The sequence below is a fragment of the Trichoplusia ni genome, chromosome 14, assembly GCF_003590095.1.
Source record: "Trichoplusia ni isolate ovarian cell line Hi5 chromosome 14, tn1, whole genome shotgun sequence".
In the NCBI taxonomy this organism is placed as follows: Eukaryota; Metazoa; Arthropoda; class Insecta; order Lepidoptera; family Noctuidae; genus Trichoplusia; species Trichoplusia ni.
In genome coordinates this window covers 10,786,485-10,799,090 of record NC_039491.1, presented here as the reverse complement: position 1 = coordinate 10,799,090, position 12,606 = coordinate 10,786,485, and the positions used below count along the sequence as shown (strand labels likewise).

Genomic DNA, 12,606 nt, shown 5'->3' with positions numbered 1-12,606 from the left:
ATCGCCGCACAGACCCGGAGCGGGTTTCCTCGTTATTACGCCATTAGACACTTCCATCCCCGAGCATATAGCTCTAGCGACCCCTCTCTAGCCAGCCAGTTAAAGCAAGAAAGAGCTGGGAATCCCCGTAAAGAGTGACCCCCCTGGGGCATTCAGGTTCCGTTGTGTCGCTACTCACAAACAGGTCGCCACAAGCTGCCCTGCGGATGTGTGCTCCTACGTAGCCCTTCAGATACATTTTTTTTTATTTATATCTCAAGGTTTAAAAAACAAACTAATGTGCCCTCTAGTCTTGCGTTATTCCCATGGAGAGATAATAACTGGTCGCAAGGGGTTATTATTATCGAAGGCAACCTAAATCTAACATGTTTTTGTTAGAAAAAAAACCCGGTAAATGCAAATAGTTATTCAATGATTATTCAATGATTGAGAAATTAAATGAATTGAATATTCAATATTAAATGATTGAGCAGTGCAACCGTTTTTAATTCTTCCTATCATCCCTTAAAACTGACGTTAAATTAATTTGAAAAAACATTGAATTGAAGAATTTAATAAATAAATTTACTACAATGTATTAACTAAAAATTTAATCCATAAACTGTGATAATTCCGAAATTTTTTAAGAGGACCCGTCAAAAATATATTATATTAATACGTTTTTCATTTAGATCCAGTTTCATTATTAAATCTTTGATCTCCGGATAAACGACTGGTCTCCAGTATCTCTCGGTGTCTACATTCCAGTAGACAATGACAAGGATAAGGGGAACTTTACTGAGTGTCATTTTTAAAAACACTAGTACAATAACATTCGTTATAAGGATAACTTGAATTCTAAGACAATATCATAAGCCTCGTTTTGCCCTGATAATCAACCTCCACGCGGAAGCCACTAAGTGGAAAAACTGTTAAAGCTATTATTTTTAATATGATATCAATCTATTTTTTCTTACGAAAACTTACTCTACAAAACTTTTCAAAATATAACATTGCACCACTTTAATATGAAACAAATATTTTACTTGCATTTTATATCAGCACTTATATATTACGCGACAAAGTTTATATTTATTTGTCACAGTTATGTTTGAGTGCAGAGGTATAATAGCAAGTTTGCATTTTTGTCTAAAAAGTCATGTAATATTATACGGAATTTCATTAAACTTCAGTAGAGAAGTTAAATTTAAATATCCTTTTTAAATACTTAACTAAGTTGTATGTACCATTTATTTGTAAATGGTATGAGAGCTTATAATATACTTAAGGTATATTATTTAACAGATTGTACATAACGGTAGCTTTCGCCAGCGGTGTCATCCGCGTTTATGTCGGTTATCGGTGGAAAACTATTTCTTTTTACTATAAGTTACCCTTGTTGCATATTTTATCAAAACAGTTGAAGTGGTTTAACCTTAAAAGCGTAGAAATCTGTCAGAGAAACTTTGAAATTATCTGTGATGTCTGATTGAATGCTATACGACGAAGAGTGTAGCTATTTTCATACTTGTATTGTATATGCAATACGAGTAACATTATTTTGCAATGTGATGGGAGGCCCTCAGGGGTGAACATAATATTATCATGTCACTGTCTTTTCTTCTTAAAGTCATAGTCAAACGTCTCATGTCTATCATTATGTAAACTAGTGGATTGTAGAAGGCAAAAGCATTGTAGTTCAACGCAAGTAAAACGAGATCTGAGATGCTTAAAGGACCACGAGTAAAAAGTGTTTTGTCTGTTATATGTACTTGAAACGGTACAGAAAAATATTTTAAGGAATTATCAAGGATTTGTAGTCACGTAAGAGGTTGCTCATACGGTAAGAGAAATCTTTTTGCGATTGATTTTGTTCGTAACTGGTCCGTTGCTTTGGCCATGATAGACATTGGGTCTGTCACCTGTGGTCGCTAGTAGTCCCGGAGCGCGCGGCACTGCGCGTTGCACTTGGGGCGGCGCGCGGCGGGCGCGGCGGCCAGCGCGGGCGCGGGCAGCGCGGGCTGGCCGGAGCGCGCGCGGGCTCCCGCCGCCACGGCCGCCAGGTCCGCGCGCTGCACCACGCCCGCCTGCAGGTAGCCCAGCAGCGGCGGCACGTGCTCCTCTATCATCTTCTCGCGCTCCTTCGACACCTCCTCTTGCCTGCATCGCAGTTTATTGCTTTAATGCTGGTGCCACATGTCATGATATGGCCATGTTATGCGGAGGAATGAAAATCATGTGAGGAAGGTGTTAAGCATGGATTGTGTGAAAAACGATATGGCTGTAAAGAGTGTTTCTTGTGAGACGACGGCCGATAGAAAGGTATGGAAGAAGATGACATGTTGCGCCGACCCCAAAAAAACATAATTGGGATAAGGACATGGGAATGATGAAGAATGCCGGGGCCACAATAACAAAAAATACCATTAATAATGAACGTTATCCGTAGGTGCAGCCACAACTTAACGCGATAAAATTACCGTTTACAGAGGCGATAGATCGATCAAGTGGCGGTACATCAAAATATTAACGCAATAATTATTGCGCTAATTTTACGAGAAGTAAAAGGTGCAACGCAGACTGCACAGTTTTTGTGCGATCGGGTCTGCATCGCTAAAGAGTCTCCATGGCATGCGCCACGCATTGACTGCATTTTTCACAAACTCAACGCACACGACGCACATGTTAAATCACTCTGTCGATGTAAGGCCGTGGCCAAGTGTTCCTTCAGCGGCGTACCGTGTGCGGCGTCGCATCGGTGCATCGCTGCATGCGCACGCGATCTTTAAAAATCGGCATACGGTAGCAACCATCGTTTCAAAACAGTTTAATCTTAATATGGACCGCGAACGTATTCTGCTCCTGTTATTGTTGAAACGAATAATGAAGAAGAAACAAAATAGAAGAAAATATTGGATAAATCCATATCTTTCCATAATGAACCATGACGGAGGACATTTTAAGACGAAATATGAAGCATTGAAAATATGTGGTGATGACAAATTTTACAAATTATTTAGAATGTCCATATCAAGTTTTGAAGAACTGCTGTCGAAGATAGCCACTCGTATACAGAAGCAGTATGTGTTCAGAAAACCTGTTGACCCAATGGAAAATCTATGTTTAACTATAAGGTAAGAAAGGTTTGCTTCCACCAAAGATATTAAACAGTCGATATCTGTATCAGTCATTTTTGAAGATCGCGTACGCATATTGCAACAGCAAAATACAAACTGAGCGATGCACCGATGCGACGCCGCACACGGTACGCCGCGCACATGGGGCCGCGGCCTTGCACGGATTTTTATGTGCGCCGGACTTTTTACGCGTTGTGTGCATTACTCCATATAATTGCATGGGTTCTATTTTCACAGACCAAAATGTGCGTCACAGATAGGCTGTCATCTGCGTTGCAACTAAGAGAGTGCGTTTTTTCTAAGTCCGCGGAATAGAGTGGATGGAAGTTATTGGTGGAGATATTTTGTAGGAAAAAAAAATACAAGTGACGAAAAAGTAATTGCGTATTTTTTAACAGAGACTCAACATTTTAAATCTGAGAAATGCATTATGATTGCAGATGAATTTAGTGATAAAAAAAATGATTTTAATTATCTCTCCTTGTCCTACATTCCCATATAATCAAGCGCTACTCATTTAGGATTGAATACGTAACATACTCCAAATAACTTGCTACAATTACATTGCCATTAACTTAATGTCTAAACTCACCACTTCTTGTCGCACTCCCACACGTACACGGCCCGCTGCTCCTCCATCTTCTGTTCCTCTGCCTTCCGGCGCGCGTTCTCCTGTATCTGCCGCAGCAGCTCCTGCGAGTACAGCTTGCCTTGCTCCCGCTTCTGACGCAGCTTCTCACGAGCCTTGGCTTCATCATCCGCCATTTTTGCTTCAGTCTGTTACGAAATTCATGATTGCTTTCGTTAATTCTGTATCAAATGTATTTTTTTTTAATCTTAAAGCCGTAAAGGCTATAAAAAAAACGGTTCCCGCACTAAGGAATTTAATCCTCGTGTCGCGAGGTGTTTCACAATATATATAAATACAATTCACATGCACAAAGATACCCAGACTTAGAACAAGCATTCGTGAATCACACAAATACTTGTCCTACGCGGCGATCGATCGCGCGACACGTCGCACACAGTGGGTTTGGGTGTGATGACCTCAACCACTCCGCTATCCGTGCAGTCAAATTTGATTTCGGCGCAGCTGCCGGGCCTGATATCGGGTGTCGTGGCCTATACGCCTCGGTCATTCGATCGATGGCGCTATACGGCATACCCATTTGGTCTGAAGCACTGACGGCCAAAAATCGGGCGGTTCTGTCTGGACACATGTGTTAGCGGACCTTTCCAACCGCTACACCGAGCTCCGGTCCCGGGGAAGAGGACCCCTGCCTAACCCATGCCCTGCGCCGCCTCCTCAGACGACTGCGTATTTGAGGAGCGTTCGTGTCGTCCTCCCTATTAGCGACACCGCGCTCTGAGCCGAGCAGGATATGTCTGGGTGTCATTTATCTATATGTACGTATTTAGAAACAGGTATTTTATCAGTTGTCTAGTCATGATACAAGCTTTGCTCAGTTTGACACTAGATGGCGTTGTTTGAAACCTATGGAACGTATGGTTAGCGGCCCACCTCTCTCCGGAAGGCGGCCTCCTTTTCGGTCCTCTCCCGCTGCGCGTCCCTCCTCTCCCTCATCTGCGCGGTGAGGGCCTCCTTGGTGTCGCGACGCACCCGCTCCAGCTTCTCTCTCTCTGCGATGTCGTCCTGCACGTTCTTCTCCAAGTACTCTTGCTCTTGCAACAACTTGATGATGTTGGTTCGTTCTTGACGAGCGGCCTGAAATATGAGTAATTTATTGAAATAACGCGCTAGATTCTACAAGTTTTAATTGTATAAAATGAGAAAATTGAATACCTCATCAGCTAAAATTTGAGCTGCAATTCTTTTGTTGAACTCCTCTTTAACCTTGATTCGACGCTCTCTCTCTGCAATGCTGAAATGAAATAATACTATAGTATAGTGAAGTAATATTTAGTCAATGTTCCATCATTCCCCTGCCCTTATTATTATTTGAGGTCAACAAAACACGTCTTCTTCTTACATTCCTTTCTATCTGGCGTCACCTCACAAGAAACACTCTTTGCTGGTCTATTACAAAATCCATCCTCATCCATACTCAACACCTTCCTCACCACATGTCAATGTTATTATTATTAATATTTGATCTAACAGGCAAATAGTCTGTGCATAAAAATGCTGTTTAAATAAATAATAATTGACTAACATAGCCAAGCTCCTGTCAGCCACCATCTTGTTCTGCTCCTCAATCTTCCGCTCCTCGATGATGACCAGTTCCTTCTGTTTCTCCCGCCAGGAGTCTCGCGCTTGTTGGAACGTTTTCATCTCGTTACGCATCTTCTCAGTCTGTTCGCGCTTTTGTTGGAGTTCTCTGAAAAGATACATGTGATTTGTAAGGCTTTGATTAAGATGTTGACATTCACAATAAGGGATGAGATATTAGTAATAGTGGTCATATAGTAGGACAACAGAAATTTATGCAATGGATTAATAGGAATTAAATAAAGACTTCAGACTTCAGCAAATTCTGAAGTCTATTGTTTGTAACCCAGGAACTTTAAAACAGGTTCTTTTTAGGGTTCCGTACGTCTGAATACAAAAACGGAACCCTTATAGGATCACTCGTGTGTCGGTCCGTCCGTCGCTTACAGTCAATTATCTCCGAATCTATTAGACCTTTGGTACACATATCAATTCCTGTGACCCAAACACAGTGGTGTGACGTGAGCAGATGAAATCTGTTTATGGGGGTCATTTTTGGGGGGGAAGGGGAAAATTTAAAAAAAAAATCTGAATACTGCATCGTGTGGCATATCAAATGAAAGGTCTTGTTGAGAAGATCTTAAATGTATTTTTTTGTAATTTATTCAAGAAAATAGACGAAAATTGACCATTCCCCCCCTTATCTCCGAAACTACTGAACCTAAAATTTTGAAAAAAATACAGAAATTAGTTTTCTCCTAATAGATTATAGGAAAACCTATAAGAAGTCCATGATATTAAAATAACATGGTAAATCACTCAATATTGTGCGTACCAACTTACATTTGCAGGTAGAATGTGTGGGAGAACATATTTTTTAACTCCAAAAACATGATAGGTAACATCGTATGGAACCCTCTTCATGCGAGTTCAACTCGCACTTTTCCCCTTTTTTAAGTGAAGACATCGGCAATTGCATATAATTAAACTATTACTTTAAGCAGTACTAAACATGAATACATAATGACATTTACCTCATATCCTCATCAGACATGGTCTTAATAATTTCTTCAAGCATTTTCTTCTCAATGAGGGTGTCTTCATACTCGCACTGCTTCTGTAGCTGCCGGTTCACCAGCTGTTGCTGCAACTCCTTGCAGTACTGACTGTTGCGTTCCATCTTCTCCCTCTCTTCTCGTATTTTAGCATCTTTGTCACCATATAGAGCATTCAGGAGTATATCATTGGCGCGTTTTTCTTCTGCCTGAAATAAAATAAAATACAATAGTCATGAAATTACTTAGAAAATAGCAAAGTACTGAGAGTATAACTACTTTGATCCACAACTAATTTGTAACATTTGGTAATAGGTAAAGGCAGGTTATATGGACTAAAGAATAATATTGTGTCATCAAAACCATAATGCCAAGTGATACTGATACATATTTTTAAAGTTAAAGCAACTATTAGCCAAGAAATTTACTGATCCAGGATTTAATACATACAAGATGAGCTGATATACTAGCTATTCAGTCAGTTTGTTATTTCAGCAAAGAGGTGTAAATTGATTTTAATATAAGATATTAAATTTTTTACCACAATGTCTTTTTATTTCTTACCCTTTCCTCCCACCTCTTGTATTCATTATGCAGGATTTGTTGCTGCAAGTCTCTGCAGACATAGCCAGCTTGCAGCTTCCGAGCTAGTTCCCTCAGACTTGGGTCTCGCTCTCTCAGGTAATGCCTGCGGAGCAGTTGACAGACCTCTTCACGCCTCACTTTAGCTATTTCTATACCAAGGGCAGTCTCCCTGTTGGCTCTTGCATTCACTATAGCTGCATGATCTGTTCTCTATAACATAACAATTTATTTACATAAAGTTTCTGTTTATTGAACTAATATTAGTTCTTATGGTATATTTTTCAATGAGTTTTACAACTACTTGGTTTTAACATAGAAAGCACGTAAATATTACAATTTAAGAAAGAGTCTATAATGTATGATACTTCTTTGTTCACAAATGACGAAAATCACATCTCCATCAAATGTATTAGGAGAGTAGCTGACACCCTAACCGAAGCCTATGGGGTACTGTTTGCGTCGATAGTCGCAGACGCTAGTGAACATTACCTCTTGAAAATCTTTTTCCATTTCTGCCTCTCGCTGGATGAGGGCAAGGCAGCGGCCCATTCTGCCATCCTCCATACGACTGTTTAGCCATTGTATGTCTAAGGCACGCTGATATACATCCAACTCTTGACGACGAGCTGCAATAGTAGCATTCTTCTGTAATTCAGTTTTCGGCTCCTGAAATAAAGTTTAAGTTGCTGTATGCTGTATCTTTATCGCGATAAAACTATATCGTGTCGTTTGAAATACAACATACCATGATTTCGTATAAATAATACCGATAAAAATATTAAATAAATTATGAAGCAACAAAATCTGCTAACATCAACGATCTCAAAACAAAGACAGATTTCAAATTTCGAAACAATAACATCTGTCATGAAACTGTCAGAGCTGCAGTTTCAGTCAGTTATTTTCGTTTCATAAAAGCGTTATCTGTGATGACAAAATCAAACGTAAAAATAGCTTGTAATAATATGCTACGAAAATGTTGTAAAAAATAACTTTAAAATCCATCTATTACTACAGGTTATATTACTTCAACCCGGTTAGTCTGCACAAATAAATACTTCACAGCATGATCGCTAGATGGCAGAAACCTCCACACATTTCGGTTACAATAACTTTGTAACTGAAATGAAAATACATAAACTTATCGTCCTTACTATAATATAAACGACAAAAATCTCATTTTGCTAATAGTTTATAAATAAAAACGACCTAAACAGCAAAAATTAACTTTCAGATGATTTGAATCTTTCCTGTTTTAACGCCATCTATCTCTACTACAAGTAACTATTTGCAATGCAAATCTTCGACACCGAGGCGCTAGGGTGACAATTTTCTCTCATTCGCGGCAGTACAATACGGCGATAGCACGCATTTGGATTTTGACGTGTGACAGCAAACAGCTGCGGCCAAATTCGGTTGCAGATTGATAGTGTATTGAAATATAGACGTTTTGTAATGAAACAGTGATTGAAATGGCTGAAAGTAAAGGTGCGTTGATCGCGAAAACAGTGCAAAAACATGCCGGACGGGCAAAGGAAAAGGTATTTATTGTTTTATTCATTTTACACATTGAGAGTGATGTTAGTAGGTGATGGTGATTTTTTATGTATTTAACTACTGATGTATTGTGAAAGTATGTTTTTGAGTCGATCGGTGGCACTCGGGGCAGGTTTCTTGTGGCTAGGCTGTTAGCCGGTTTCCTTGTGCATCGAATTTCACCTGTTGCTCGTCGTAGATAATGCTACGTGAAACACCTGTGTTTTTCCTTAATATTGTTTACGTACGTACACCTGAGTACCGTAATGTAAGAGGCAGTGTCGTCGCAAAGCTGCAGCTTTATCATTTCCAGGGTATTTAATATTCTATTTTTAGTTCTGAGCAGATGTGATAAATTTGGATTGACCTGTAAGTAGAATACAATACAAGAGGTTCGGTTCTCTATACCACTAACTGTTAGGTTGTCACATTAATTTAATAAACCCATTCATTACACAAGACAGTTCTGGGGAATTGGGACTGTTATAAAAATAACACTCTGGCTTGGGAACGAACGGAGACAGCCGATCTGTCCGGCTGGTTTCGCAAAAACGATGTGGATATTTCAACTCATCTATTTTTATGTGGACTGTCGCTCTGTGCCTCTAGTTCTATGAATTATATTTATTGTAGAAAGAGCTGTGATTTCTTTCTAATATGAGTTTATGAATTGCTGTAGTAATGAATTTTATTTACTAAAAAAATAGTTTTAATATCTTAGTAGAAAGTAAATAATATCTATTAAATGTATTTTTCGAGATTTTTATTTATATCTATATTCTTCCCATTCCATTAACATAACCTAATTACCTCAAATATGCAGATATTATTTTATACATAGATAGTACAGCCAGTCGGCTATTGACCCACTCTGGCAATGGGCCCACCAGCGTCACCACTACTAATATATAATTGCCAACAATTAGACATTCACTTGCCTCACTCTTTAACTAATATAAGTGTGATTTTAAAACATATTTAACTCATTACTCAAAAAGTTTTTTAATAAATCTTACAAAACTACATAGGTTAGAAAAAACGACATTAGCTTTAACCTTTTAAAAAAAGTTTAATTGATTAAACACTTCTTTTAAAAAAGTTTTTATGTAATCAAAAATTCAGTAATGATGTACAACAGGTAGGTAGGTATAATTGAATACATTGACCTGAACCAAGGGGTGAGTAATCAAGTGTTGTATTACATTAGTGAGAAATAAAATACTTGTTAACTAAGCATTATTTTGATAGCATTTTATTGTATCACAAATGTTTAATTTTGCTGCAGTGGCAGCATTATTCTACATACTTAATGCTATTTTCTCATTACATTCTTTAAAAAGAAGGAGCTTTTCAATATGTCTGTATTTCTTTTTATGTTTGTTACCTCATAACTTTGGACTAGGAGGAACTGATTTTGTAGGCTTTTTTTATTTAGGTGAAAAAGCTGTTATTAGGACCTTTGGTATTTATTTGAAGTTACATACATATTTTTGTTGTTAAAAAAACCAGGTACCTACATTGTATCATATAACCACCTAATGTAACATTATTATATCACATAATTCAGACTGATATAATATAACATAATATATGGGCCAGGGACTCTGCTAACAGCCAGTCATAATAGATAACTATTTTATTAATGTAATATTAATTACAATTGACCATAAACAACCTCTTATCAAGAGTTAGGCCGGTTAGGTACAGTAATTAGTCATGGAATGTTGTAAGTTCATTACACTCGTACTTCCGAACGTCTAGGTCGCCGATCGATAAACAAATCACTTCGTATTTGGAGGTGCTCATCAATAAACGAATTAACCTGGTGACGTCAGTGTACATTACTTTTATAGGTAAACAAAACATTTACGGGGTCAATGTATAAAGTACAGGTACTTGATATTTAGTTTTATTTATTCATTTTTGTCGTCTTCTTCATGGCAAAAATCAGTCATAAATGGAATAGAATAATAGTACCTTAAACAAGAAGACCGTATATTTTTTTTAATAAAAACTATTCCGAGAATTGTATTTCAGCGCTTAATAGATCGAGTAGATGGCGTTGATCGTGTTGCAATAAAGAAAATACTTGGACACGAAATGTTTCACACTTTCTTTACGTTATAATTTATCAGTAGGATCATTGCTTAATTAACGCATTAGTGCATTTAGTGCCGATCATCCGATGTTCTACGAAAAACGGTGGAAAATCATGCAAGAGTATTATTGGGAAGTACCGCGAACATTCTGAATATAACGAGGATATAATTATAAACGTAAAACACTTGTTCATGTTATCGCTTTATTTGATAGCATTTTTTGTAAAAGCAAATAGAGTACAATCGCTTTTTGAACTTCTAAAGAATTCACAAACGAGGTAGGCCGAGGAGATGGCCGGTTGATGTCTATGTCTTCTTTAGCAATTCGTAAAAAGTCAAAACAATCAGCCATCATAATCTTGCCAGGTGAAATGGGTGACACCTTAATCCAGCAATAGCACAGGTTTAGTAATATAAAAAGGATGTACGTGTGTTTTACAAGTATTTTTCTCTCGGCTCCAAATTAAACTATCAAGTTTTATTCCAAAATACATTTAGAAGAAAATACTAAAACCTCGCTTGCATGCCCTTACCCTTTTATCCGCGTTACGAGCTAATCCAGCATAATGATCCTGTTAAATAACCTGTAATTTCCAAATTAACGACGAAACGCCGACCGCGTCATAAAACGCGTAAAACGTGCCCGAAGGTATTCGGCAATCTGGACATTTTATACATTTTACTATGAACCGGTTTTTGTTCTGCCCTTTAGTTTACACAGCAACGCATGTTATGAGAGAACCGAACAACCCACGTTAGTTTCCATACTAATATTATAAATGCATATTCGTTACGATTTTACAAAGAACTGTATTAGGACCGATGAAATTTTGCGCCAGTTTATATTGAACGCCGAAATAAAAATATTAGGAAAAGAAGTAATTTTCTTATTAAATTTCGTAATACGAACCGATTTGTGTCAAAATTTAGTGTTTACCTACAGTAAAACTTAGAAAAGTGATTAAAAAAAAAATAAGTGTAAGCAAATTTGGTGAATCTTCGACATTCGTAAAACTAAATAACATAAGATCAAACACGAGAGAACATTGTGCATTTATTGTTTTTCTTTTTTATCTGCTATCGGTTTTCTTATATTACCCGCTTCAAAACAATCAATTAATAATAGTATCAGCTAATCATAATTAAAGATATGAATAACGAAAAAATATTAATAGTTTACCCTATCAGATGCTAATATTATGTACTACTTGTTATTAATATTCATAAACATAACATAATATTTATTTTAATATGACCTACTTTAAGCACAGATCGCCAAATGCTTCAAAACCCCTTTAATTTCATCAACCAGTAATCAGACCTGACATTGATTTCCCCAGCTTTCTCTTTTCGGCCAAAAATCTGACCGGATTCGTTTCCAAAAATCGTACATTTATCAGTCGTGAGGCAAACCGTTCATGATAAAAAGCTATTTGTCTTCCCACTTCAGCACATGTAATCTAGAGTAATTAAAACCTATCTATCACGCTACGCTACTGAGATAACTGCTCTGTTATGTCAGATTTATGTAATCTGACGGGATTTTCCGGTACTTGGCAGATTTTAGGCTTACTTTAGCAGCTCTTAGTTGATCACTCGTGAATAGCGATGTTCAGTCTATATGCGGTGTAGGCAGGGCCCATTGTGGTATTAAATGTCAGCTAAATAACCACTGCCCGCTGTCATGCTGTAATTATATAATTTCAATAGCAATTCAAGTCGATTCCATTGGATTGACAATGAGAAGACAGTAAATGTCAAATTAAATCGATCCCGATTACATTTGATTATACTTGAAGATTTAGTAAAATGTGGATAAAAAGACCTAAAAACAATCGAAACAAATTGAAGTTATAATAAACATTAGCGACCTTCATTCAGAACTTAAAATTGGAAAATGTGTCATGGTCCGATACCTGAAAAAACTAGATGTAGGTATATTGAGCTGACCACGCAGTCTATTATCCACCCATACACGACAGTCTATAAGCTTTTTTGTCGTCTGGCAACGGAGGAAGCAAAAAGGAAACTAGACATTGTCATGG

General features: G+C 37.7%; 2 protein-coding genes across 4 annotated transcripts in view; one reads left to right on the top strand and one right to left on the bottom strand.

The window, feature by feature from the left end:
• Positions 1-254: 254 nt before the first annotated feature.
• LOC113500657 (meiosis-specific nuclear structural protein 1-like) lies at positions 255-7,770 on the bottom strand. Its single transcript, XM_026881519.1, has 10 exons — positions 7,672-7,770; positions 7,416-7,592; positions 6,906-7,136; positions 6,321-6,550; positions 5,291-5,455; positions 4,921-4,999; positions 4,639-4,842; positions 3,709-3,893; positions 2,039-2,139; positions 255-1,966 (listed from the first exon to the last, which is right to left on the bottom strand). Exons 1-10 carry the CDS (start codon positions 7,672-7,674, stop codon positions 1,911-1,913), a joined length of 1,431 nt encoding a protein of 476 aa, XP_026737320.1. The 5' UTR covers positions 7,675-7,770; the 3' UTR covers positions 255-1,910.
• A 486-nt stretch (positions 7,771-8,256) lies between these two features.
• Positions 8,257-12,606, top strand: part of LOC113500413 (myc box-dependent-interacting protein 1) — a 42,643-nt gene continuing 38,293 nt past the window's right edge. For 2 of the 3 annotated variants that reach the window (XM_026881172.1, XM_026881171.1), the window contains exon 1: positions 8,257-8,467. In XM_026881172.1, the coding sequence (XP_026736973.1) occupies positions 8,399-8,467 (69 nt within the window). In that variant the 5' untranslated portion in view covers positions 8,257-8,398. The remainder of the gene's footprint in view (positions 8,468-12,606) is intronic. The other variant, XM_026881173.1, reaches the window with a different exon arrangement.

Coding starts and splice junctions, on each gene's coding strand:
- LOC113500657 (XM_026881519.1), bottom strand. Junction 5,456..6,320: donor ATGTCTGATGAGGATATGAG/GTAAATGTCATT, acceptor GTATCTTTTCAG/AGAACTCCAACAAAAGCGCG. Junction 5,000..5,290: donor GCTGACAGGAGCTTGGCTAT/GTTAGTCAATTA, acceptor ATTTCATTTCAG/CATTGCAGAGAGAGAGCGTC.